This window comes from Saimiri boliviensis, chromosome 7 (assembly GCF_048565385.1).
Source record: "Saimiri boliviensis isolate mSaiBol1 chromosome 7, mSaiBol1.pri, whole genome shotgun sequence".
NCBI lineage: Eukaryota > Metazoa > Chordata > Mammalia > Primates > Cebidae > Saimiri > Saimiri boliviensis.
In genome coordinates, this window is record NC_133455.1 from 23,951,947 (window position 1) to 23,979,946 (window position 28,000).

Genomic DNA, 28,000 nt, shown 5'->3' on the forward strand with positions numbered 1-28,000 from the left:
ATGATAGAAAGTGACATCTCATCTATAATGTCAGGAATTATTCGAAACTCAGGGCAAAATCACCACCCCTCTCCACAGGAATACAGGTGAGGGATCCAACAATAACAAACGATATATTTTTTAATTGCCGAAAGTGTGTATATGCTGTCTATGGTTTCTGAAACTCCCCAAGAACTATTGTTATGTTCAATTCTGTGATTTTTGCAGGAGAGCCGGAAGGTCTTGATTTCAAAGTTGGTCTTGCTAAGGGTGTCTGGGCCACAGCCTGGCCCAGTGGGACCACAAAATGTCTGCTGTCTCCTGTCCCCTCCAAAAGAGGTCCCTTTCTGCATTTGGCGCTTGATACTGTTTGGGCATCCTGGTGAATGTTAAGATGAAAACAGCAGCTACCGCTTCCCCTCCGGTAGCCTTAATGGGGACTCTAGGAAATGCTTCCCCACCCCCCATCCCCCACCCCCTCCAAAAAAAAACCTTCTGGGAGGACTTGGCTTATATCCTCCATGGTTGTTAAGAAAGTAGTCAGATCCTCTGTGTTCTCAGCCAGGCCGTGTGACATTCAGTAAATCCTTTGCCCTGGGCCTTACTTCGTCATCATTTAAATGATCCTGTTGAATTAGATGATCTTAAGGTTTCTTCTAGGCCTCCTGTGTTTGAAGAGTAAATTAGATGGAAACTGAGGCCAAAATAAATCATTTCTCGAAACGGGGTGAAGCACGGTACCAGTGAGAGGATGCATGGAAGCCTTCAGAGCCCTTCTCTCTCTCTCTCTCTCTCTCTCTCTTTTTTTTTTTTTTTTGTTGTCTTTACACCTCGTAGCTGAAAAAGCCTTTAGGGGTCAACCAGTCTGTGCATTGCCTCTTTTTTTAATAGTTGGGGAAACTGAGGCTAAGAAAGGAGAAAGGGCTTGTCCACAGTCCCCAGGAGGAAAAGGAGGAAAAGGACGGACCTAGAGTCCCCTCATAGCTTCTTTCCCCTTAGGCCAGGGAGGCCTGACGTGGTTTCCAGGGCTCCCCTGACAAAGCAAGCAACATGTCTGTAGGTTGAGGGGGCACAGTCCAGATTATGGAATGGGGACAGGACCAGGGCTGGCCTGGGAAGAGCCGGCTGTCACCTCCGATCAGTCCTGTTTACCCAGGGGTTGTCTGGCCCCCCGGGGTCACTGCAACTCACTAGCAGTGCCTGCTGGGGCAGACCACAGCCCCCAATTAGAGGGAGGCTGCTTCCTGAGGGCTGTGGGCCTGGAGGCTGCCTTCTGAGATCCAAATGAGGACACAGATTCAAACAGATGTTTGCAGAGAGCCTGCTGCGTGCAGAGCTGGGGCCAGGTGCGTGGCGGTTTGCAAGCACCTACTGTGCACCGTCCGCTATCACTCGCCTCATCTCGGGAGGCTGCTCTGATGAGCCCTGTGAGGAACAGCGTGAGGAAACTGAGGCTTGGAAAAATGAAATGGCTTCTCCGAAGACCACACAGCCAAGGGCCCTCTAGGCTTCGTTCCACACTCACGGTGTTTAAATATGGCCAGGTGAGTTAGTGGCAGTATCAGGGTTAGCAGCTTAGGCTCTCAAGTCCATTCTAATCCCAACTTCTCTGGCTGTGTGGAGCTCTCTGAGACTCAGCTTCTTCATCTGTAGAATGGGGATAGAAATAGCACCTACTGCCTGGAGTTGTTATGAAAATTTAGTAATCATTTCTGGCTCTCCCGTTCACCAATTATGGGCAGATTCACCTGTGAACTTCCATAGTTTTGTACAGTGGGGTTACTAAAAGCTACCTCTGGAGGGTTAAATGAGATATGTGTTACATTATCTACGAAGGTACCTGACACCCACCAGGCACTGAATGTATCCAGGGTCAATCTACCTCTGCCCTCCTAGCTGCAAGCCTGGGCAAGCTCATCCTTCCTCCAGGCTGGCTTTAAGAGCTCAAAGACATTGAATCTTACTGTTGCCTAAAAGCACACCTTAAAAACGCAGGAGATAGGGGGCAGAGAGTGAGAACAATTGCTAGGACTCAGACACGGGCAGGTTCAAAGCCCAGCTTTAGGCAGGACTTGTGACTTGCTTCTGCTTCTCATCTTTAAAATGGGCATGGTCAGGGTTCTTGCCTCATGCAGTTGCTGGGAAGATTAAGTAAATAAACTTGTAGAGCAAGAGACACATAATTAGTAGTTGCTGTTACCGCTTACTTACATTACAGAGTACGGCTTCCTGCCAGAGACGCGTCTATGGAGGGCTTTCACGGTGGGAAGTGGGGAGGAACTTAGAGGGAGGGAGAAACCCTGAATCCAGATGCCCAGGTGCTGCCCAGGAGGGGTTCCCACCAGACTCAGCCCGGGAGTCTTGGCCCCGTGTATCTGGGCCACTCAGCTGACAAACTGTCTGGGGCACTGAGCAGCTGCCCCTCTCCAAAAACAGGGCAGGGCAAGCAGAGAACGTCTTGGGGGCCTAGCAATCCCTAGCCAGTCCACTGCCCAGCTAGCAGGGGTCAGGGGTGGAGGAGTTGGGAGGAGAGGCAGGCCTCTTCCCATCAGCACAGGATCCAGAGGTACCCAGGCTCCTGGTCTGGCACAAGCCTTTCCTATTCATGCGGACTCAGGGCTGGGTTTGTTTTTTGTTTTTTTGTTTTTGTTTTTGTTTTTGTTGAGACCGAGTCTCGCTCTGTCGCCCAGGCTGGAATGCAGTGGTATGAACTCAGTTCACTGCAACCTCCACCTCCCAGGCTCAAGCAATTCTCCTGCCTCAGCCTCCTGAGTAGCTGGGATTATAGGTGAGAGCAACCATACCCGTCTAATTTTGTATTTTTAGTAGAGACAGGGTTTCACAATGTTGGTCAGGCTGGTCTCAAACTCCTGACCTCAAGTGATCCGCCCGCCTCAGCCTCTTCCCAAAGTGCTGGGATTATAGGTGTGAACCACTGTGCCCAGCTGTTTTTTCTTATATCCAACAGCGAGAGTATCCAGAAAACAAAATAACATCATAACAACAATAATAATAGTAGCTAGTGGTTTCTTAACCCTTTACTGCCTGCCTGCCCTGTGCCAGGGTCTTGGCATAAATCCCCATCAAATCCCCCAAACCACCCTATGAGGGTAGCACTCTTGTGCCCATTTGGTGAACGAGGAAACCGAGGCTGAGCCTGTTTAAATGGCTTAACAAGATGCCACAGCTCGCGATGGATACAGTGGAGACTTGGCCCCAAATTTGTTGTACCTTGAGAGTATTCGTAACCATCATTTGTGACCACTGGCCCCAAGTCCCACTGGCCATGAGTGCAGGCGCTGGCACAGAATCAGCGCTCCGTCACCTCACTGCCATGTGACCTGGCTGAGCCATGCCGCTCTCTGAGCCTCAGGTTCTTCATCGTGAAATGGGGCCACCAGAGACCCCAATGTGCAGGTTTGCTGGGAGGATTCTGCACCTCCAGTGGGTCAGGGCGTTCAGAGGGGCCTGGGAGAAAGTGTTTTCTTGTGGAGGGGGAGTTTTTTGATTACATAGTGACTCCCTGCTTCCAACCACTCCCATTTTTCTCCCCAAATAATAGCGCAGGAGAAGTTTATGGGCTTCTCATTCGCCCTCCCACATCTCCAGAGAAGGGCTCCAAGGACCACGCAGCCTGCTGCTCCAGCCTGTCGGGCAGCCGCCTGGCTCTCCATCCCCCTGGGGCTGTGTTTGGCCGTTAATTTTCAATAGTGTGTGCAGGAGGGCGGGGGTAGCAGCTAGAGGCGGCTGCCCTGTCCCTGGGGAGCTGTCAAGAGTCAGTGGCGGGACCTAGACAGCAAATTGGCAGCAGCCTCTCAGCCCTGCTGCCGACACGGGGGCAGGGGACCGGGGGTGGTCCTGACCTCTTGGGCAACGGTAAAAAGGCTCCATGCTCAATGTGGGTTAGCTGCGTTTCTCTCTAGCTTAAGAGGTGGGAGGAAAGTCCACGCTGAGAGGTGCTAAAACAGGGTTATTAAGTACCTACTGTGTGCCAGGCCCCTGTAAAACATCTTAGCAAGGGCAGAGTCTCATTTCATCTCTTATTTTTTTTTTTTTTTTTTTTTTTGAGACAGACTCTGGCTCTATAGTCTGGGCTGGAGTGCAGTCCTGTGATCTTAGCTCACTGCACCCTCTGCCTCGTGGGTTCAAGCGATTCTTCTGCCTCAGCCTCCCGAATAGCTGGGATTACAGATGCCCACCACCACACCTAGCTAATTTTTGTATTTTTAGTAGACACGGGGTTTCACCATGTTGTCCAGGCTGGTCTTGAACTCCTGACCTTAAGTGATCCGCCTGCCTTGGCCTCCCAAAGTGCTAGGATTACAGGTGTGCCATTTCTTTACAGTAACAACCATGAGACAGGTACTGACATTATCCCAATTTATAGGTAAGGATACAGAGGCCAAAAGACATGACTTGCTCAAAGGCACACATTTATGAAGGGGCAGAACTGTACATTATTAGTCGCTTGCCCCCACCTTTTGGAATTTATTCTAGAGGTCAGGTCCAACAAGCTCCTTTTACAGTTTGGGAAACCAAGGCCCAGAGAGATGATGGAAGGCAGGCTTCTGGCTTCTTGGACCCTCACCGTCTCCCAGGGCCACCAGGCTCAGTGGTCCTCCTTCAGGATCCTCATGCTGGATGTTCACTTTCCAAAATCTCAGCCCCTGCTCTAAGAAATGAGGCCACCTTGGGGGAAAGCCCTTCTCCTTTCTAGATGGTGGTTCTCTTATCTGTGAACTGCAATGCTGGGCACATGGTAGATAAAAATTAATACATATTTACTGGATAGATGGATGAATGGACAAATATCACATGAAAATAACATATCCATGGAAACACAGGCTTCATGTTCAAGGGATGATACATTTCTCTTGAACCCACACTGTGTGTAGGGATAGTTTACACCATGTGGCTTCACCCATCAGCTATGATCTCCTTGGAAGGGGCTCCATTTCTCAAGGGCAGTAACCATCCCGATGTCTTCCCATCCCTTCACCCTCAGGTGGAGAAAACAGCTCCTCAGGTGACCTTATGGGCAAGGGAGATAAGTAGCCTCTCTTCAGTCCACAGTCCAACTCTCTATCCAGGTCTTCCAGTTTCATCCCTAAAAATCACGTGTGCGTGCACACACACACACACACACACACACTCTAAGTCTCAAGCCAACACTTGTTCTAAAAAGGAAAGATTCTTTTATTCAAATTCCTAATCAAATCATTTCACACTACACTCACTCTTGGCCAAGTTGGGAATTTCTGAGCTTGCTAAGTTGTATTTGATTTTCTTTTTCCTGTACGTGGTTACAAAAGATGTGTTAGCTAAATAAACACCTCCATGAAGTGCTTAATCCCTCTTTGTGTAATGGTTGGATTGGGAACAAGAACAGCTTTCAGTGATGTAACAATTTCTTACCAACCACATCTCAAGAAAGCAGGCGAAACCTTGTAGTAATCAGGGTGGAGTTGCCACCCAGTTGGGCGGGTCATATCTCTGAACCCCTGAAATGGTACCTGATCCCCACCCTGAGACAATATTTGTCAGACAGACTCCTCCTAAATGACAATGCAGAGGAGAGAATCAAGTAGAAAGAAAGAAATTGGTCTGAGCTCCTACTATGTGTCTGGCTTTGCCTTATAAGTTACCTGATCTTATCCTCCCGTCTGCCCCCTGTGGTGAGAATTATTATCATTCCATTTTACTTATGAGGAAACTGAGGCTCAGAGAGGTGAAGTGACTTGCCCCAAATCACACAGGTCCAAAGGGGTTGAGGTGGGATTTGAACTAAACTCAAGATGGATATTCTTTCCTCTGTACAATTGCTGTATCAACCTAAGGAATCCCAAGGTAGGAAATAAAGAGTTGATTGTGGTCTGGACTTCAGCTATGTGGGTGAGGATTCTCACAGAAACCATAATCCATCCATAAATATGTGTGACCCTGTGTGGGCACCTGCCAGGCTCCTTGGCGAGTTCATTGCATTTCACCTTTATAGTAACAATCACTGGACAGGGCCATGAGGATTCAGTTCACACTGTGGGGACAAATATTTGTCAAATGAAAGAGTGAAAGGCTCAGAGCTGGCCACTATGGATCTTGTCATAAGGTGTAAGACACATTCATCTTTGTCCTCCTGGCATTTAATATCTAGGAGGGAGGGATGGGTAATAACAGATGCCTGAGTTCATTAGTGGGTGATCGTGAGTGGTCTGTGCTATGTGTACATGCTGACAGCACTAACCATTTCAGGGGAAGGGAAGCCTGGGAGATGCTGGACTGTCTGGGAGGGCTTCCTGGGGGAGGTGGTGGTTAAGCTTGGTGGGAAATGGGTGGAGATTGAGGAATGCAAGATATATTGGCGCTGGGCTGAGGGATCTTTCTTCCCTTTCTGACTCTAGCTTTAATACTTTAGAGTATGTTAATAGATGCCCACAGGGTGTCAGGTCCTATGCCAGGTGCTAAACAAAACAGAGGGCCTCCTGGTCCTTGCCATCCTATGGCAGAAAGACTGGAAACATGTATAAATAAATATCTCATTGCAAAATGGTAAGTAGTCTATGGACACACACAGGAAGAGATTGGGAGGGCCTCTTGCAGGAGAGGTTGAGAAAAGAGCCAGCTATATGGAACAGCATTCTAGGCAGAGGGAACAGCCTGTGCAGTGATCTTAAGATGAGTGAGAATTGGAATGTTTGGGGAACAGAGAGAGGGACAGGTTGCTGGAGCAGAGAGAATGGAAGGAGAGGGGTGGGCAGGAGATAGCCGAGTGCCAGGTCAAGGGGAGGAGCTTGACTCTCCCTCCCTTGGTGGGTTTTAAGGACAATGACAGGTTCTGATGTCCCTTGTAAAAGATCACTCTGGCTTCTGGATATGAAATCCATTCCACGAACAGTTCTCCAGTGCCTGCTTGGAGCCAAACAGGGTACCTGTGGTTTGCCTACCCTGAACTAAGAGGCAGGCTCTGTTCTCACCTCTGGCACATGAGGATGCTGGGCTTCAAAGAGCATTGAGTTATCTGCCCAAGACTTCCCCGTTGAGAGTCAAACTGGACTGGAATGAGGGTCTCCCTGGTCCCTGTCCTCCTGTTCCCTACCAGCTCCTTTCCTCCCTCTAGCAACACATTGATTAATTAAGGACACTGTCCATTAAAGTGGATTGGATTGGTCTCCCAGTCAGCAAAGGATGGAAGCTATGGACTCCCGTGGTGTCTTGCCTCACCCAGAGCCACCACAGAGTCCCCTGACAAGTGGCTGTGACACCATGGCAATACCTGGCAGCTGGATTTTTAAAATTTTCTTTAAAAAATTTTTTTAGAGACAGGGTCTTGCTCTGTCACCCAAGCTGGAGTGCAGCAGCACAATCACAGCTCACTGCAGCCTCAAACTTGTGGGTTCAAACAATCCTCCCGCCTCAGCCTCCTAAGTAGCTGGGACCAAAGGCATGCGCCACCATGCCTGGCTAATTTTAAAACATTTTTGTAAAGGCAAGGTCTCAGTATGTTGTCCAGGCTGGTCTTGAACTCCTGGCCTCAAGTTATCCTCCTGCCTTAGCCTCCCTAAATTCAAGGATTACAAGCATGAGCCACCACACCTGGGTACTCCCAGATTTTTTAAATAAATGATATGATGAGGGTTTGCCCTTCTGCATTTCAGCCAAACTGGTAGAGCAGCTGAGTGAAGAGGCTGGGACGTGCTTGGGATGTGGCACTGCAGAGCTCAGAGCCTTCTGAGCAAAACTCAGATGGGCACGCAGGTAACACCTGTGAAGTAATAAGCACATAGTAGGTACTTAGGAAATGGATTACAGCAATGATAGAGTGTGATTCTGACATTGATGTTCCCAGGGTGCCACCTCAATCCTAGCTCAGATCTGTCTCCGGCCTTGAATGCTCCATGTTCCATCCCTTCAAAAGGGGACCCTAACCTTCAGCATCCCCCTACCTCCTTGCAGAGGGGGTTGCCTAAAGGGGCTCTGGTTCCATTCCAGATGGGGAAGTCGAGGCCCAAGGAGGGAGGTGCTGGAGGAGTACCTGGGGCTGCTGAAGCTTGGGGATTTGGCGAGGCCGCCTGGCTCCACCTCACCTTTTCCATCTGTTAAAGGGGGTGATGGCGCCTCTAGAGTCTGTGGGTGTAGGCATATATGCCTTTGCTGCACGTGTTGTGTGTGCATGTGTGTCTCCATGTGTGTAGTGTGTGCACATGTGTGTGCATGTGCATGTCTGTGTGCATGTGTTTTGATAAGGAAAAATATGCTCCTGCAAGAGCCTGAGCTATGAAAAGCAAGAAGTGCCCTTGGGGGCAGGGGAAGTTGCTGGTAAACTATTTGATTCAGGGAGATTCTGCAGCACCAGATAGGGCTTTTATGTTCTTTTTGCCTAAAAAACTCTGCTCACTAATGAGGGCTCCCTGTGGGTGACAGATCACCCATGTAGTTTGAGAAAGACACATTGTCAGGAGTCGCCCCAGGGACCCTGAACTTATCGTTCTGCCTGCCTTTTCAGCAGACCAGATGCCTCATCTGATCTGATGCTTAAATAAATTATTGATGAACTGTTGTCATTTTCTCTTAGACAGCTACCTTAGGGTAGCTGCTATTATTATTCCCACTGTCTATACAGTGAAACTGAGGCCCAGGGCAGATAAGTCACCAGCCCCAGGTCACACAGCCAGGAGAAGCTCACGCCTGTGGCCCTGAGGGACCCTTTATTCTGTTGCTGCTGCTCTGTAGATGGGGAAATTGAGGTCTGGAGAGGGAAAGATGTGTGCTCAAGATGATGGAACTTTGGAAATGTGCCCGGGGGGGCACCTGCAGGTTTCTCCCCCACAAATGCCAGGGTCTTTGCCTCAAAGGGAACCTTAGATGGGCTCATCTTTCATCCAGCAGGCGCCTGGCAGTTCATCCCCTCGGCTACTGCTTGGATAGGTCTGGGACAGGGAGCTCACGACTTTGTGAGCTGCCCCAGTACGCAGCTCCTGTGTTTCCAGAGCTCTTCCCTGTAACCTTGCTGGTGGTGGGGATGGCGGAGGGGAGATTGCTTTTATGATGAAACTCAAAATTCCATGAAATCAGCTCCTTAAATTTCCAGATCTTTATCAATTTTTCCGGTTGTTTTAGGGCAATGTAAGAACACCGCAGATTTTTTAACAACAAGGTAGAAAAGATTGTTTCAGACCCCTGCCAGCTGGAACTTCCTCCGCTGACAGAAACGTTTCCTCTCTGCACTGGCCATGTGGTGCCAGGCAGCTCTTCAAGCGTGGCTGGTGGGCCAAGGAACCAAATCTGAAAGTTTGGTTTTATTTTAATGAATTTAGATTTAATTAGCTGCTTGTGGCTGCCTATTGGGGAAACACTGTGAGGATTTTCTAGATACCATAGAGCACCAGGGATTGGTTTTGTGAAAGACAGTTTTTCCATGGACTGGGTGAAGGAAGGCGGATGGTTTCGGGCTGAAAGTGTTTCACCTTATATCATCAGGCATTATTCTCATAAGGAGGCTAGGCGCAGTGGCTCATACCTATAGTCCCAGCACTTTGGGAGGCCAGGGCAGGTGGATCACTTGAGGCCAGCCTGGGCAACATGGTGAAACCCCATCTCTACTAAAAATACAAAAAATTAGCTGGGCGTGGTGCCGCACGCCTGTAATTCCACTTACTTGGGAGTCTGAGACAGGAGAATCACTTGAACCCGGGAGGCAGAGGTTGCAGTGAGCCAAGATCACGCCACTGCACTCCAGCCTGCGCAACAAGAGCGAGACCGTCTTAAAAAAAAAAAAAAAAAAAAAAAAAAAAGGATTTTCATAAGGAGAAAGCAACCTAAATCTGCATGCACAGTTCTCAATAGGGTTCACACTCCTATGAGAATCAATCTAATGCCCCTGCTGATCTGACAGCAGGCAGAGCTCAGGCACCCACCACTCACCTCCTTCTGTGCAGCCCGGTTCCTGACAGGCCGCGGACCAGTGCCAGCCCTCGGCCTGGAGGTCGACCTCCGTAATAGAGCACATTTCTTCAGCCAGGGAGAAAGGACAGGGGTGTTGTGGCCAAGGCAGTCTCTGGAGGTGGGTGTCCTGGTTCCACCGCTCCCTGGGTGGGTGACCCTAGACTGGCCCGTTCCCCTCTGGCCTCAGTGTTCTCATCTGGCAAATGGGAAGGTGATGATAAGAGTCCCTGCCTGATCAAGCTCTTGCAAGGATGTCATGAGATCTGGTGTGAAAGTGGCTTTAGCTCAGGGCTAGGCTCACACCAGGGGCTTGTCCATCCCATGCCACATCCATGCAGGGACAGCTGACCCCAGGGGAGTCGGGGCGGGGCAACCAGAACGCTGGGCCTATTCGCTCATCTGTGTCCATCCGTGGGTACTTGTGGAGGAGCCTTTGTGTGCCTGGCCCTGTGCTGGGCACTGGGGGTTTGGCTCCTCCCCTTGGGGGCGTGAGGTTCCCTGCTTCAGCATCAGGGTCTTCAGGGGCTGCCTGCACCCAGCAGGGGACTCAGTCCCTGTCGTGTCCTGGTCTTCTCCCTGCCAGACCCTTAGGGACCCTCAAGACCTGAGGGTGCAGCCCCTGCCCTCCCTAGGACCACAGTTGGGCTCAGAAGAAATTTGTGGCCAACTAGAGTACTCCCTGCAGCTCAGAGAAATGGGGGATCTGATGGGGAGACGCTGAAAGGTGCAGAGAGGAAGAAGGAAAGGCATCTACTGTGAGGGAACAGAAGGTGTGGAGGCACAGAGGAAGGCACTTGGAGGAGTGGGGAAGGACATTTGGCCCCGACTGAGACCTTTAGTACCATGGAGACTTGTCACACCTCACACCTGGGTGAGAGCACGGGGGTTACCTGAACAGGTTGGAGGGTGGGATGGGGGTCACAGCTCTCTAGCACTGGGTATGCAGGAACCACCGGAGGCTGGATGTGTTAATTTCAGGTACCAGGGCCTCATCCCCAGAAAGCCTGGCTCAGTGGCTCTGGGTGACCCAGCAGTGGGGCTGGTCCCGTGCAGGGGACTGTGGGTGAGTGGGGTGGAGGCAGGTCCATAGGAGATGGGGGACCCTGGACGCCATGTCAGAGAAGGGGGAAGAGGAGAGGCTGGGCACTGATCAGAGCTCTTACGGGGGCTCTGCCTCTGTCGTTGCCTCCATTCTGCAGATGAGGACACTGGGGCTCAGGAAGGTTAGGAAGCACATCAGATGCCACCAAACCGGAAGGGCAGGGCTGGGACTTCCTCCCGGGGCCCCTGGGCTACAAAAACAGAGATACACAGAAGAGGAGAAGGGGAGTCAGAGATAGAGGGAGAGCGGAGGAAGCGGGTGGAAGGAGCTTTTTGAGACGGAGTCTCTCTGTGTCACCCAGGCTGTAGTGCAATGGCACGATTTCGGCTCACTGCAATCGCCGCCTCCCGGGTTCAAGCAATTCCCTGCCCTAGCCTCCTGAATAGTTGGGATTACAGGGGTGGGCCACCACACCCAGCTAATTTTTGTATTTTTAGTAGAGAGGTGGTTTCACCATGTTGGCCAGGCTGGTCTCAAACTCCTGACTTTAGGTGATCTGCCTGCCTTGGCCTCCCAAAGTGCTGGGATTATAGGTGTGAACCACCACACCTGGCCAGAGTTGGGTCTAGAGGGGGCATGCTGACCTTTCTGCAGAGGACAGAGGTTGGGGTGGCAGGGGGCTGGTGGGTGAGACATTCTTATACAGACCCTGGTGCGTCAGCCCTGGCCCTTGCCATGCACAGGAAGACATGCCTGAAAGCCAGAGACCCTAAGAGACAGCGGGAAGCTAGCCAGCCTTCGGAGCCAGTGGACTCCCACCACAGTGCTCCTGGTGCCCACATCCACTGCAGGCGTCCAGGGTTCTGGCCGGGGCCACCCGCACTGAGGCAGACATTCTGGCATGGGCAGTGGGCACAAGAGAGGACAGGCCACCTCTGGGACGCCTGGGGTAGTGGAGAGGCGGGGGCCTGGCCATCGCTCCCAAGCTTATACAGCACACCCCCAAGAAGGGAGATGGGGCTGCAGCTGTGCCGAAAGTCAGTAACGCAATGGCTCCCCTGATCCTACGCCAGCCAGGGAGCGGAGCCCCAGGGACCTGCAGTGACTTGTCCAAGGTCATGCAGCACAACTCAGGGGCCACAATGACTTGAACCCAGATCTGTCCAGTCAAAGCCCGAGCTTTGCCTGTGCCCTCTGTGGGCTGTCCCTCCCCAGAGCATAGCTGGAGGTCCCAAGGGTGGGGCTTCAGCTCTGCATTTTAACTGGCTCTCTGGGAGATGCCGGCCTACACAGTCCCAGCTGAGAGCCCAGGACCCAGGGTGGGGCATCTCCCACAGAAGACGCCTGATCTCCACCTGGAGTGCCACATGAACAATGGGAGGGAGGCAGACAGACCCGGGTTCGAGTCCTAACTGCCTCGCTTACAAGCAAAGGGATTTTGCTTTTACTGGACTGGCCCCAGCTTCCCCATCCGTGAAGTGGGACTGTCTACTCTCTGTCCTTTTCCTGGGGCTGGGTCAAGGTCCTGAGGAGGCAGAGGACAGCTCTGTGAGTTCAAAAGGGCTGGATGTAACTGTCACTCACACCAACTCTTGGCGCTGGTAGCTGGCGTTTAGCCTGTTTCAACCAGCCAAGCAGACATTTAAAGGGCACTCACTTTGGGAGGCTGAGGCAAGCAGATCATGAGGTCTGTCAGGAGTTCGACACTAGCCTGACCAACATGGTGAAACCCCATCTCTACTAAAAATATAAAAATTAGCCAGGCGTAGTGAGGCATGCCTGTAAACCCAGCTACTCAGAAGGGTGAGGCAGGAGAATCGCTTGAACCAGGGAGGCAGAGGTTGCAGTGAGCCAAGATCGTGCCATTGCACTCCAGCCTGGGTAATAAAGCAAGACTCTGACTCACAAAAAAAGGAAGTGGGGGCACCCACTGTGTGCAGGGACATGGGGTGATACAGGATTGGGGTCAACACTCAGTGAGTCAGAAGGCGGGATGATGGGGCAGAGACAGACAGTGCAGGGCTCGCTGGTCCTGGTGAAGCGTAGAGGGCAGTCAGGGTGCAGAGAGGGTCCCTGTGCTTGGGGTCTGGGGGGCAAAGGCTTCCCAGAGGAGGTGCTGCTCTTGGGGTAGCAGGAGCCTGCACGGGGAGGCAGGAGCCTGCACGGGGAGCCAGGACCCCAGCCCTGGTGCTTTTCCAGACTGAGATTGGGAGCAAACTAATCTCTGCTTCCCAGAGGTAAAATAAGAGGTGGGGTCTGCTGATGTCTGCGGGATGTCTGGGGTGAAGAGGCCAGAAGTCAGACTTTGCAGTGAGGGGTGGGCACGGGTGCAGGGGAGGAAGCAGAAAGGGCATTTCTGCAAGGGGAACGCAAATGCAAAGGCGTGGAGGTGAGCCCTGCCCGGGCCTGCTGGGGGCTGCAGAAGTGGGGCTGCAGGAAGGGGAGCCAGAGGGGCTCACGCATAGCAGGAAAGAGAAGAATCAGGATAGCGCCATTGACTCAGCCCAACTAGAGGCTCTGCCGTGTGCTAAGGCTTTATGCATGACTTCATGTCGTCCTTGCTCCATGGGGAGACAGGCTCCCAGCATGGAAGTGACCACAGTCATCCTGAGTTTCTTCATGTGTCAGATGGGGCTGCTGTCTAACCCAGGGTCTGGCACACAGGGCGTGCTCATTACATGGAAGTGCTTAGTGGTAGCAGTGGCTGGGGCATGTCCATGTGACCCCAGACCCAAAGCTTCAATGTACTTCTAGCCCCCTGGTGACCTGGTGACTATTTCTATGAACATTAATGTTGGTATGAATATTAATAGCAGCTAAATATTCATATTACATTTACTGTGAGCCCCTGTTCCAAGGGCTTTACATGCAGTTACGTATTTCTTATGACAACCTATGAGATAAGAGCTATTGTCCTCCCCATTATATAGATAAGAAGCTGAGGCTCAGAGAGGTTAAGCCAGCAGTCCACGGGCACACAGGCGAGTGGAAACCAGGATGAGAATCCAGAGCCCAAGCATTTAACCACAACGGTACTGCCTGTTTACCGGCTGCCAGAGATTCTGTCCCACAGTGGCACCTGGGAACCTGCCTTATTTACAGCCTCTGCCCCTGCACTATTCAGGGAGCTTTGGAGGGCAGCCACCTTGCTAAACCTGCCAGCAAGGACATCTCCACTTCTCCTGGTTCCCTCAGAGCCAAGGAGAGCAGCCAGGGCAGTGGGGAGCCACAGCAGGCTACTCAACAGGAGCATGGCTTGCACCACCAGGCACTAGGAGGTTGGCTGGCCACTGGGTGAGGAAGGGAGGGTGGGGGCTGGCCAGCACCCCCAACAGCGGGTGGGACACCAGGCTCTGCACCTGCACCTCACTCCGTGGTCTCCCAGGCCCTGAGGGGACAGATGGTATCGCCCAGGCCCGGGCCGTGGCTGTCACTCGGCTAGATGAGTTACGAGCAGGCTGGAGGGGTGGCAGCCGGGGGGCCGCAGAAACAATTGTGCCGAGACCCCGGGACAATGGGGGCCACGTGCCATGGGGGCAACAGTCGTTTGTCACACAATAGGATGCCGGGGGACAGCAGCCGGGCCAACTGCTGCCACTGACACGGCCGGCCGCGTTTTCAAATCGTCGCCAGGCCCTGTTTCCCTACAAGGCAGCCAATCGCAGGGGCAGCCAGGCAGTCACCTGATGCCAGCTTCGTGGGCCCAGGGCCCAGGCCCTGCGACAGCTGAGCAGTGCGGCCATGGCAACGCTAATTGTGGCCCTAAAACACAAGAGGGGAGAGATGGGGAGGAGCATGGGGAGAGAGACAGAGAGGGAGGAGGAGGGAGAGGGTGAACGTGAGGCCGAGCTGGCCAAGCAGATGGAGGGAGGGAAGGGTCCGGGTCTGGCGCAGAAAACCAGGGCAGGATGCGCCGGTGTCCAGCCTCTCTCTGCCCCTCAATCCGTGAGGCTGTTTTTGAAACATGGAGCTTAGAATTTAGACACGGGGCCCTTGGTGATGACACAGAAAGCTCCTGGCTGCAGGGGTGGCAGAAGTGGGTGTGGTGCGGACTCCTGGGCTGCTCTGCGCCCATGTCACGGAGGGGCCCTGATAGTGTCAGACCCGGTGCTCTTGGAGTCACATGGCAAGCGTGACTTTGGGGCACTGGGGAGTGCCATGGCTACACCACATCACCCACCTGGCTGGCACCCTCAATGGGCAGCTATTTCACATCCAAGACAAGCAATGTTTTGCCCGTGAATCTATGGCGGCTGGTAGGCGTGGGTCCTCACTGGAGCCTCCTGGGGCCCCCAGCGGTCAAAGTGAAGGGCTCAGGCATCAGGAGGCACTGACTGGGTCTCAGCCCCACCACCTCCTGTTCTGTGTCGCCTTGGGCAAGTGACTCAGTGCTCCAAGCCTCAGTTTTCTCATCTGTGCAAAGGGAGTATGGACCCACCCTCCATCTCGCAGCTGCTGTGGGGATTGTGCAGGACAGCACTTGTTGATGCTGAATCTAGGCCCTGGCAGGTAGCAGGCACTCAGCTGCCTCAGCACACGGCGGGGTCATCCACACAGACCGTCCCCAAGTGCCACCATCCTCACAGCTACGGCATGGCAGGAAACTGCCCTGGACGTGGAGTCGGGCAGCTGATCCCGTCAGGGCAGCTGGGACCCTGACACAGGCCCTGACTGCTCTGTGCTGTAGTGTCCCATAGTAGGTAAGCTCCAACTATGCCTCAGTTTCCCCATCTGTAAAGTAGGAATAACAACACCTGCCTCATAGGGTGACTGGGAGTGTTAAAAGGCTTGACCGGTGCCTGGCACGTAGTAAGTCCTCAGCGAACATTTGTGTGTATTATTTTTGTGGTTGCTGCTAAGTAGGATGCACTAAATGGGTGAAAGAAGGAATGATGAGGATGCAAGATCTGGCCACCAAGAGGGATCCTGGTACAAGGTTCCCACACCCAGTCCTGGAGATGGGCAGGTTGGAGGGCTGGCATGGCTTGGGGAAGATGAGGTACATTCAGTGGGTGCTTCCAGAGGTCAGGACGCCCCCCAGGAGCTGGCCTAAGCTCCCTCTCCCGCCCGAGCTCTCTGCTCCTCTCTGCAGGCTTCTGGCCACCACCGGCGATGATGACCTCCCCGGAGACCTGCAGTCGCTGTCATGGCTCACGGCCGTGGATGTGCCTCGGCTGCAGCAGATGGCAAGTGGCCGTGTGGACCTGGGCGGCCCCTGCGTGCCACATCCACACCCAGGTAGGCTCAGGGACAAGGTGGGCAGAGGGGAGGGTGATATAGGAAAAGAGGTGACTCCCAGCCCTGCCACCCCTCCACTATGTGGCCATGACCCGGTTACCCAGTCTCTCTGGGCCTCTTTCTGCATCTGTAAAATGCATCCTTCCTTAGAGGGGTGTGGTTCATCATTTGCTTTACTGTGTGCCAGGCCCTGGGTGAGGTAAGGTTTCTGTGAATACAGTTCTGCTGCCACCCTGGTGCATCCTGAACCTCTAGGGCTGTTGGCAAACCACAGCCCCTGGGCCAAATGCAGCCTACGACCTGTTTTTGTACAGCCTTTGTGTTAGGAATGGATTTTATACTTTCCAAGGATTGTCAAAACACAGAGACCATTCTGGCTGGCAAAGCCTAAAATAGTCACCATCTGTCCCTTTACAAAACATGTTTCCTGCCCCCTAATCGAGAGGATTTCAAGAGGTAATATATGGAAAGTGCTGAGTGTAGGTTGTGGCACACAGTAGGTGCTCAATAAATGGCAGCTAGTTGCAGTCATAACAAATGGATAAAATGCTTAGAGACACAAAGTACTGAAGAAAAGCAAAACAGTAACAAAACAATGACCGCAGTATATTAAAAGTACCAGTGGTTGGCTGGGTACAGTAGCTCACGCCTCTAATCCCAGCACTTTGGGAGGCCAAGGTGAGTGGATCACAGGTCAGGAGTTCGAGACCAGCCTGGCCAATATGGTGAAACCTCATCTTTACTAAAAATACAAAAACCAGTTAGGTGTAGTGGCAGGCACCTGTAATCCCAGCTACTCGGGAGGCTGAGGCAGGAGAATTGCTTGAAACCGGAAGGTGGAGCTTGTAGTGAGCCAAGATCGCACCACTGCACTCCAGCCTGGGCCAAAGAGAGAAACTCCATCTCAAAAAAAGAAAAAAAGTAAGTCGTTGAAAACTACTTGTCTAGGATTATTTATTTCATTGGGCAAAGCATGTATAGCAGGGGTCAGCAAGCTTTCTGTCAAGGGCCAGGTAGTAAATATTTTAGATTGTGTAGGTCATCTGATCTCTGTCAAAACGATTCATCTTCACCAACACAAAACCAGCCAGAGACAATATGTAAACGAATCAGTGCAACTCTGTGCCAATAAAACTTTATTTACAAAAGCAGGCTGTGGGCCAGAGTTTGGCTGCCAGTCAGTTTGCCAACCCCTGATCTAGAACCCTCAGGGGACAGCTGTGTGAACCCGGTCAAGTCCTTTCTCCTCTGAATGTTTTCCACATCTGCAGCGAAAGTGTAACAGAACTGCCGGCATGGGACATTGTAAGGATTCACGGCAGAAAGTGCCTTGAAAGCAGGAGATGTTTAATAAATGGTGAAATAAAGACACCTCTTCTTTCTCCACTGTGTCTGTTGGGCACTTTCTGTGGGCCTGTTGCTGTGCCGGGCATTTGGAGCAATGAGTGGTATAAGACGTGGTCCCAGTTCGTAGGGAGCTGATTGTCTGGTCAGAGAGAGAAGGACAAGACAAACAGATCTAGGGACAGTGGCAGCCAGAACTCAGGAGAGCTAAAGGACTCAGAGGGCTGTAAGAGGTGGCCCTAGGGCAAGACCATCCTGCATATCAACTTAACTCGATTGGAGGTGGCTGCCTAAAATCAGGCTGGTGCAGTGAGACTCTGTGATGGATTAGCAATGTCTGTCATAAGCCCGGCATGAGGTGGGGGAAGTATGTCTGCTATTCTCATCCAGGGTGGAGGAGCAGGGCTTGGCAACAGGGAGAGGAGGCACAAAGGCATTCTGGACCTAAACCTAGAGGCACTCGGGAGCCATGGCATGTTTTTGAGGAAAAGAACAACAAATTGGCATTTTAGCTTCGTGAAAGGTAAGAACCGAGGTATTACATCATCATGATTATCATTTATTATCGCCTCATGTTTATTGAGATTTTATCATGTGCCCAGCAATGTGCTAAGCACTTGATAGACATTATCTCATTTAACCCCCACAGCAAATTTATAGTTAGGGGATATCAGTAGTCCAAGGACAAATGGGAAAACTGAGGCCGACCTAAGGTTACACAGCTGGTAAGAACCCACTTTTCACCACTACACACCGGGGAGGTGATTTGCCAAGCACCTAGTACCCGCCTGGTCTGAGGAAAGGGGCTGGCTCTGTTCTCTGGAGACACCTGGGCACTGGTTATTCCTGGTGGCAGCCACCATTCCTCTGGCCCAGCAGCATTTCTGTGCTTCTCTTCTGCAGGTGCCTTGGCTGGGGCGGCCGACCTGCATGTGGGAGCCACTTCAAGTCCCCTTCTCCATGGCCCAGCAGGCATGGGCCCTCGAGGCATGCCAGGTCTGGGCCCCATAACCAGCCATGGAGACAGTGTAAGTGCTAGTGCATGGACTGTGGAGACCGGGCAGTGCCCGCCAGACTGGGTGTCCACCCTGACCCTCTGCCTCCTCCTCTTCCTGCCCAGCAGATGAGCCAGTTCCCTGTGGGGACCCAGCCCTCATCCGGCCTGCAGGACCCGCCACCTCTGTACTCGCCTGCCACCCAACCACAGTTCCCGCTCCCCCCGGGCACCCAGCAGGTACCAGAGGCTCAGGGGAGCCCTGGACTCAGCAGCAGAAACCCTGCCTTGGGCTAGCCAGGGACCTCTCTGAGCCTCAGTTGACTCACCCAGAACATGAGGATAACATTCCCCACTGTGCTCATGACATAGGGTCATTCATTCCATTCCCCAAAACTCTGCCCTGTGTGGAGACAAGATTGTTTCCTGCGTGGTTGTGAATCCCCACACGAGGTGTTTTGAAACTGTGGTGGGGACAGGGTTACTGTGATGTATGTTCTTTCTCACCTTCTCTCTCTCTCTGCCACTTTCTCCCTGCCCCTGCCTGTGGGAAGTGCCCTCCTGTGGGCCTCTATGGCCCCCCATTTGGGGTGCGGCCCCCGTACCCCCAGCCCCACATGGCTGTGCATTCGTCTCAGGAACTGCACCCCAAACACTACCCCAAGCCCATCTACTCATACAGGTGAGGTCCAGGGTGGGCTGGGTAGGGCCGAGGGTGGCTTCAGGAGAAGAGGGATGAGGCTTCCCTCAGAGCGTCTTAGACAGCTAGGTGTGGCAGCCCCGATGTCCAAGGGGGAGGTTTGGGGAGTGGGGAACCCCCAGGTGGGAGTTGTTCTCAGGAAGGACCATCATAGGGTCAGTCAGTCTCCTGGGTCAAGAGCCCACTGCAGACCTGAGTCCAGTGCCCCACTTCACCTCATCATTCACAACTGTGTGGCCGTGGGGAAGTGGCATGACCTCTCTGAGCCTTGATTTCCCCAAATGTAAGAAGTCATCAAAATAACAGTACTGTATACCTCCTGGGAATTTGGGGAAGGGGAAACAGCCTAAAGTCTGAAGGCTCATAGCCATTAAAATTAGGGGGATGGGATAAAGAGGGCAAAGGGTAAGATTTCTCGTCAGTACAGTGGTTGAGCCCAGGGTCAAGGAGAAACGGCAAAGGGTGGGAAAGACATCGGGCCATGAAAAGGTATCAAAAGCTCACTGTGTGTGAGTGTATAAGGTCAAGAAGGGCAGGCTTCCTGGCAGAGGAGGCATTGGGCTGTCAGCCTGAGACCCTTTCATGCCTGGCCTGCCCTGCCCCCGCTCCTGCCCCCAGCTGTCTGATCGCCATGGCTCTGAAGAACAGCAAGACAGGCAGCCTGCCTGTGAGTGAGATCTACAGCTTCATGAAGGAGCACTTCCCCTACTTCAAGGTGAGAGGTCTCAAGCCAGGTTAGTGGCACTGGAGCTGCCCTGGTCTCTTCCTGGTGTTGCCAGAATCCAGGGATGGCCCTGGGCCAAAGTGGAGCACCCTCTTGGGTTCCCAGTTATGTCTGTATATCTGTTGGTTAGGACATGTGCCTGTATACTCACATAGAAGAAAGTCAGAAAGAGACAGGGGCATTTGAACTGGGTTCTAACAGATGAATAGGAGTTTGCTAGGCATCCCAAAGGGAAAAGGGTAGAGGCACCAGACTAGTTACTCAGCACAGACTCAGTACAACATAATGATGCAAAACAACAGAACTGGCAAGAGCCTTCACCTCGGAGCCTCAGTATCCTCATCTGTCAGGTGGAGAGTCACCCCAAGCTGGCAAGGTCAGTGAGGAGCCTGCATATAAAGGGCCTGGCAGCTTCCCGTATACGGCTGGCCACTTAGCAATGTTATCCTTATTATCATCACAACAGAAAGTGGAGGTGGAAGTTAGAGGGTACACCAAGCTGTAGGGTTTCTGGCCTGGAAAATGTCCTTAGCAGAAATACGGCAGCACAGTCTGTGTGTGTGTGTGTGTGTGTGTGTGTGTGTGTGTGCGCGCGCGCGCACACGTGTGGTGTGAGATGCATTGGGATATCTGGTTACTTGGCATTTAAAAATAATTTCCTGGTGGTGCACGCCTGTAGTCCCCGCTACTTGGGGGGCTGAGGTGGGAGGATGGTTTGATCCCTGGAGGTTGAGTTTGCAGCAAGCCATGATCATACCACTGTACTCCAGCCTGGGTGATGGAACAAGACCCTGTCTCAAAAAAAAAAAAAGTAAATTTCATTGAATACACTTGACCAGTTATCCATTTATTGGCATCATTCTTCCCTGCTTGCTTCCTGAGTGGGAGAGACAGTAGAGAGCAGACCCAGCAGGCCGGGCTGCAGTCTCCTGCAGGAACAGGTGGCTGGGGCTGAATTGCAGTTCCTGTTTCATCGGGCGTGGCCACACCAGTTGGCCTCAGTCCCTAGCACTCTCTCTTGTCTCTCCAACTTGAGGCTGAGTGTCAGGCACTGTCAAGTTACCCCTGCCACCGTGGTGTCCTGCCTCTAGAGGCCCGAGGAGGAGATCCCCAGGGTAGGGGAAAGGGCTTACAGGGAGGCCTCTGAAAGGGCTTACAGGGAGGCCTCTGAAAGGGTCTGCGGAATGCCAATGTCTCTTTATAGACGGCTCCCGACGGCTGGAAGAACTCGGTGCGACACAACCTGTCTCTGAACAAGTGCTTTGAGAAGGTGGAGAACAAGATGAGTGGCTCCTCCCGCAAGGGCTGCCTGTGGGCTCTGAACCTGGCCCGCATCGACAAGATGGAGGAGGAGATGCACAAGTGGAAGAGGAAGGACCTGGCCGCCATCCACCGCAGCATGGCCAACCCCGGTGAGGCCCGCAGCACGGACAAACACATGCACACGCACGCGCGCGCGCACACACACACACACACACACAAGGAAGGACCTGGCCGCCATCCACCGCAGCATGGCCATCCCCGGTGAGGCTGGCAGCACGGACACACACATGCACACGCACACACACACACACACACACACACACTCACACAGAGAAGAGGAAGGACCTGGCTGCCATCCACCACAGCATGGCCAACCCCGGTGAGGCCCACAGCATGGACACACACATGCACACGCGCACACACACACAGACACACACACACAGACGAGGAAGGACCTGGCCACCATCCACCACAGCATGGCCAACCCTGGTGAGGCCCTCAGCACAGACACACACATGCACATGCACACGCGCGCGCACACACAGACACAGACGAGGAAGGACCTGGCCACCATCCACCACAGCATGGCCAACCCCGGTGAGGCCCACAGCATGGACACACACATGCACACGCGCACACACACACAGACACATACACACACACACAGATGAGGAAGGACCTGGCTGCCATCCACCGCAGCATGGCCAACCCCAGTGAGGCCCGCAGCACAGACACACACACATACGCGCGCGCACACACACACACACACACACACACAGATGAGGAAGGACCTGGCCACCATCCACCGCAGCATGGCCAACCCCAGTGAGGCCCGCAGCACAGACACACACATGCACACGCACACATGCACACGCACACATGAATGCGCACACACACACACACAGACGAGGAAGGACCTGGCCGCCATCCACCGCAGCATGGCCATCCCCGGTGAGGCTGGAAGCACAGACAAACACATGCACACACACGTACACACACACACACACACACACACACACACACACAGAAGAGGAAGGACCTGGCCGCCATCCACCACAGCATGGCCAACCCCGGTGAGGCCTGACAGCCCGCAGCACACATACACACACACACACAGAAGAGGAAGGGCCTGGCCACCATCCACTGGGGCATGGCCAACCCTGGCGAGGCCCAGACAGCCCATGGCATGTGCGCACACACAAATACACAAATGCACACATGTGCATGTACACACACATACACACAGGCGGAAGAGGAAGGACCTGGCCCCCATCCACTGGAGCATGGCCAACCCCAGTGAGGCCCAGACAGCCTGCAGCATGCGCACGCACCCCCACACACAAGCGGAAGAGGAAGGACCTGGCCACTGTCCACCAGAGCATGGCCAACTCTGGTGAGGCCCAGACAGCCCCCAGCATGTGGACACACACACACATGCACACACATACCTGCGCGCACACACACACACACCATGCGCCCCTCCTCCCAGCCCAGTCCCAGCTCTGCCTGTGCACTATCCAGTCGGCAACACATCTCAGCTACCATGATGGGAAGACAGGTGCCTGGCCAACTTCCCTCCCTCCTATAGAATAGGCCTCCCCTCCCCGACCCTCTCCAGTAGAGGAGTAATTGAGGGGCCTGGTCAGAAACAGGAAAAGCTACTGGATCTCACTCGTCATCCATAGTTTCTTACCCAGAAATGCCAAACTACACAACCATGGGATAAACATTGCTTTTCTACCACATTGACTTAGATGTTTAAAATAGTAACATAACACTCAGTGTGGACTAAGATGTGGAAAAATAGACAGCTTCGTAGATAATGCATAGGATTTAAGCTCTTAAACTTTTTGAGGGAAAGGTAATATATCAAACACCTGCAAATGGTACCCATGGATTGGTCCAATTATTCTCCTTATGGCAGTGTGTACTGGGAAGAGCAAAGATCTGAGCAAAAGGTTTGTGAGCAGCTCTCAATCACAAACTTCTAAGAGTGAAACATAGAAGGCAGTCCAGACATCTCACAGAAGGAAATTGGTTGAATAAATAGAATGGCATATCATGCAAGTATTAGAGATGAGAAATATTTTTAAATATTTTTGGATTATAAAGAAATGTTAGGCCAGGCTCAATGGCTCCGATGTAATCTTTGGGAGGCTGAGGTGGGTGGATCACTTGAGGTCAGGAGTTCAAGACCAGCCTGGCCAAGATGGTGAAACCCTATCTCTACTAAAATACAAAAATTAGCTGGGTATGGTGGCAGACACCTGTAATCCTAGCTACTTAGGGGGCTCAGACAGGGGAATTGCTTGAATCTGGGAGGCAGAGGTTGCAGTGAGCCAAGATTGCACCATTGCACTCCAGCCTGGGCCACAGAGTGAGACTGTCTCAAAAAAAAAAAAGTTCTTAATAAGTTAAAAGGGGCAGGTTATAAATCAACACCCACAGCAAGATCACATTTTAAAATGCATATATATCCATATTCATTCCCCCCTGACACACACAAAATGTACGTTATCTATTAGAGAGAGAGAATATGAGTGTGCTGGTATGTTTGGGAAGAAATACACCAAAATCTTTACTCTGAATGGAGGGACCATTGGTAACTTTTATATTTTTCACATCTTTCTGTATTTTCCAAAACTTCTATCCTGTTTCTAATTAGAAAAAAAGATTGCATCTGCTTTTAAAAAGGAATTAACGGATATGAGGAGGGTGCCATCCAAGGGACATACACATGGGGACTGTGACGTGGGAGGCTAATTCTGCCCCAGCCTCGGGAGTATGGCCGGAGTGTGCTGGGTATGACTGTGCTGGGTGGGAGCGGGGCTGTGAGTGGCTGGGGATGAGCAACTCGAGGCCGGGAGAAGGGCTGTAGCAGGAGCCAGTGGGCCCTCAGTTGAGGGGTACCACATGGCACTCACCCCACCCAGGGCTCTGGGGTCTGGCTTGAGACCCAGGGCCAGTACTGACACATATTCAGAGTGAAGTCTAGGGCAGGTGATTTTGCCTTCTAGATTCTACGTATTGTCATTTCTAAGGTGGGGACAACCCAAATAGCTCTTGGGACCCTACCAGTCTGCTGTCAACCATGTTGCACTCAACAAGACACAGCCCAACAACCAAAAGTAATTCGAGAATAATTTGTCTTTGCTTGTTTACATCCAAGAGTCTTAAGGATTTTTAACACACAGCAATCCTTCATGTTTCTCCAGTAGCAGGGAGTGGCTAGGACCCCTTGGATGTTAACATACATTTTGTTCGTTTCATGGGATTTGTCATTGCTGCCTTACCTCCTTCTTGGAGGGCTGTTAGGAGATCTAAGTGAAGTCCTAGGGTTATAATTCTGTCCTGTAAGGCACTGTCCTGATGACAGGGGCTACTGTTATTATATGATGACAGTTTTTTTTGAGATGGAGTCACACTTTATCACCAGGCTGGAGCGCAGTGGTGTGATCTCAGCTCACTGCAATCCCTGCCTCCCAGGTTCAAGTGATTCTCCTGCCTCAGCCTCCTGAGTAGCTGGGATTACAGGTGCATGCCACCATGCCCAGCTAATTTTTGTATTTTTAGTAGAGACGGGGGTTTCACCTCGTTGGTCAGCATGTTCTCCATCTCCTGACCTCTGATCCACCTGCCTCAGCCTCCCAAAGTGCTGGGATTACAGGCGTGAGCCACCGTGCCTGGCCTTTTTTTTAGACAGGGTCTTACTCTGCCACCCAGGCTGGAGTACAGTAGTGCAGTCATGGCTCACTGCAGCCTCAACCTACTGGGCTCAAGTGATCCCCCCACCTCAGCCTCCCAAGTAGCTGGTACTACAGGCACACACCACCACGCCCAGCTAATTTTTTTGTAGAGATGGGATCTCACTATGTTGCAATCTCCCTATGTTGTCCAGGTAAATCTTGAACTCCTGGCCTCAAGCTATCCTCCTGCTTCAGCCTCCCAAAGCACTGGGATGACAGGCATAAGCCTCCAAGCCCAGCCTTTGATGTCATCTCTCATTCCTCAAAGATTCTGCACAATTTGTGGTTTTGCTACATCTCCACAACAACCCTGTGCAGAGTGTGTGATGCTTTGCTCTATGGCAGAGATGTTTAAAGTAATGAAATATTACCACCCAGCATGGGCCAGGCTGTGGAGAAGTATTTAACAGACAACTTCATTTGCAATGGGTGGCAGTGTAAGCTGTGAGATGAGATGATGCCTACGTCATTTCACAGGTGAGGAGACTGAGGTTCAGAGAGTCCAAGAGGCTTGCTAAGGTCACACAGGTGGTAACACTGGGATTTGAACCCAGGCCTTGGCTGGGGCCTGCTATCTGCTGGGTGGGTTCTGAGTGACCTTTCCTGCTTGCCTGCAGAGGAGTTGGACAAGCTGATCTCTGACCGGCCTGAAAGCTTCCGGCGCCCAGGCAAACCGGGGGAACCAGAGGCTCCCGTGCTGACTCACGCCACCACAGTGGCCGTGGCGCATGGCTGTCTGGCTGTCTCGCAGCTCCCACCTCAGCCACTGATGACCCTGTCCCTGCAGTCAATTCCCCTGCACCACCAGGTCCAGCCCCAGGCACATCTTGCTCCAGACTCTCCAGCACCGGCCCAGACCCCGCCACTGCACGCCCTGCCGGACCTGAGCCCCAGCCCGCTCCCCAACCCCGCCATGGGAAGGGCCCCTGTGGACTTCATCAACATCAGCACCGACATGAACACCGAGGTGGATGCCCTCGACCCCAGCATCATGGACTTCGCTCTGCAGGGTGAGGCCAGAGGAACGATGACAGAATGGAGTTGGGTAGGGGAGAGGAGAGAGCCAGAGGACTACTGCCTGCATTTGCCCGACGGGTCTCGTTCCCATAGCAACCACCTTTGCAAGTTGAGCGGCCCTGATCCAGAAATCTGAAGTGCTCCAACATCCGAAAATTGTTGAGTCCTGACAAGACACTCAAAGGTCATGCTCGTTGGGGCAGTTCAGATTTCAGATGTTTGGCTGGACTAGGGTTGTTCAACGTGTTCTAGCCAATGATAGCCAGCAGGGAACGAGCGCTTCCTGTGTACCAGATACCAGGCCAAAGCATTCCATAGACATCACCTGAGGTCACCACCATTCGACATCCCTGTTCTGATGAGGAAACTGAGGCAGAGAGAAGTGAAGTCACTCACCCAAGGTCACCAGGCTAGTAAGTGGCAGAGCCCGGAGTTAAACCTCAGTTTGTCTGATCCCAAAGTTTTAATCAATAACGGCTTCAACTCACATGTGCCAACCCCATGCCAGGTGACACTGACCCACTGCAGGCTGCCTGATCCTCCCCAATAAATGGGATGTGATGAATGAACAAGGGAATTTCAGGTTTCAGCCAAGGCTCACACTTCATCCATTCACTTGCAGCTCCCATGTTCCAGCCAAGGGTGGAGACAGTCTCTGCCCTAAGGAGTTCTGTCTCCAGTGGGGGAAATGAACAAGGTGCCACGTCAGTAACAGCTGTGAAATGGGTAGATTTGCACCTTCCTGCCTCCCTCTCCCTGCACTGTTGCATAGTTCAGTGTGCTGAAGAAAGGGAAACGTCTTGTCCCCCCTGGCTTTGACCATAATGATACCATGAGAACTAAATGCTTTTCACAAGTCCTCTCGTTTAACCCTTGCCACAGCCTGAGGAGCTGGGTTCACTGATCACCTCCATCTTATTCTGAGGTTCTGAGATGGAAGTGACTTTCCCAAGGACACTCAGTGGGAAGATGAAGGTCCAGGGCTGCAACTCTGGCTTTTCCATGTGTTTGTTTTCGTTCTTTCTTGAGATGGAGTCTCGCTGTGTCACCCAGGCTGGAGGACAGTGACGCAATCTTGGCTCACCGCAACCTCCACCTCCTGGGTTCAAGTGATTCTTGTGTCTCAGCCTCTCAAGTAGCTGGGACTACAGGTGTGCAATTACCAGCCCAGGCTAATTTTTGTATCTTTAGTAGAGACGGGGTTTCCACCATGTTGGCCAGGATGGCATCGAATCAAACTCCTGGCCTCAAGTGACCCACCCACGTTGCCCTCTGCTGGGATTGCAGGTGTGAGCCACCGTGCCCGATCCTATCCCCCTTTTTTATGACACATGACACCACACATGGTCTCTGTGTCTTCCCTAAGATGGGGGATTCGAACTCAGTCGTTGTATGTGAAGCCAGCTCACTCTAATGCTTTTGTCTTTGAAAGGGAACGTGTGGGAGGAGATGAAGGATGAGGGATTCAGCCTGGACACACTGAGCACCTTCGGAGACTCCCCGCTTGGCTGTGATCTGGGGGCCTCAGGCCTGACCCCTGCCTCGGGTGGCAGCGACCAATCCTTCCCAGACTTGCAGGTGACAGGTCTCTACGCAGCGTACTCCACCCCGGACAGTGCGGCCGCATCAGGCACCAGCTCCTCCTCCCAGTACCTGGGTGCACAGGGGAACAAGCCCATAGCCCTGCTTTGAGCTCACGGCCTCACCTGCCCCGGAATCCCAGCACCCAGCTGGGGCAGAGAACTGACGGGGTGTTCCCTGGAGCCTCTCCTGGGGCTAAGTTGCCAGCTGGACCGGGAAGCGGGTCCCCTCCACGGCCCTCCTCCTCCTCCTCCTGCCTCCCACTGGAGCTTCCGGGGCAGCTTCTGGGGCTCTTCCAAGTCAGAAGGACAGAGGAAGACGAACAAGCAACCCAGCATCCCCCTCCCCTTGCCACTTCTCCGAGGCCTGAGCCACAAGGCCTGACCGTGCTGAGTGAGACTTGTCCATCCTGTTTCCGGGTGGGGTGACTTCC

General features: G+C 52.7%; 1 protein-coding gene across 1 annotated transcript; it reads left to right on the top strand.

Annotated features, from left to right (window-relative positions):
• On the top strand, positions 1 to 27,678 carry FOXN4 (forkhead box N4). The gene is made up of 9 exons (XM_003932275.4): positions 1 to 86; positions 16,053 to 16,198; positions 18,446 to 18,570; positions 18,666 to 18,776; positions 19,091 to 19,218; positions 19,855 to 19,951; positions 21,165 to 21,372; positions 25,587 to 25,979; positions 27,419 to 27,678. The coding sequence occupies exons 1-9, from the start codon at positions 1 to 3 to the stop codon at positions 27,676 to 27,678; spliced, it is 1,554 nt and encodes a 517-aa protein (XP_003932324.3).
• Positions 27,679 to 28,000: the final 322 nt, after the last annotated feature.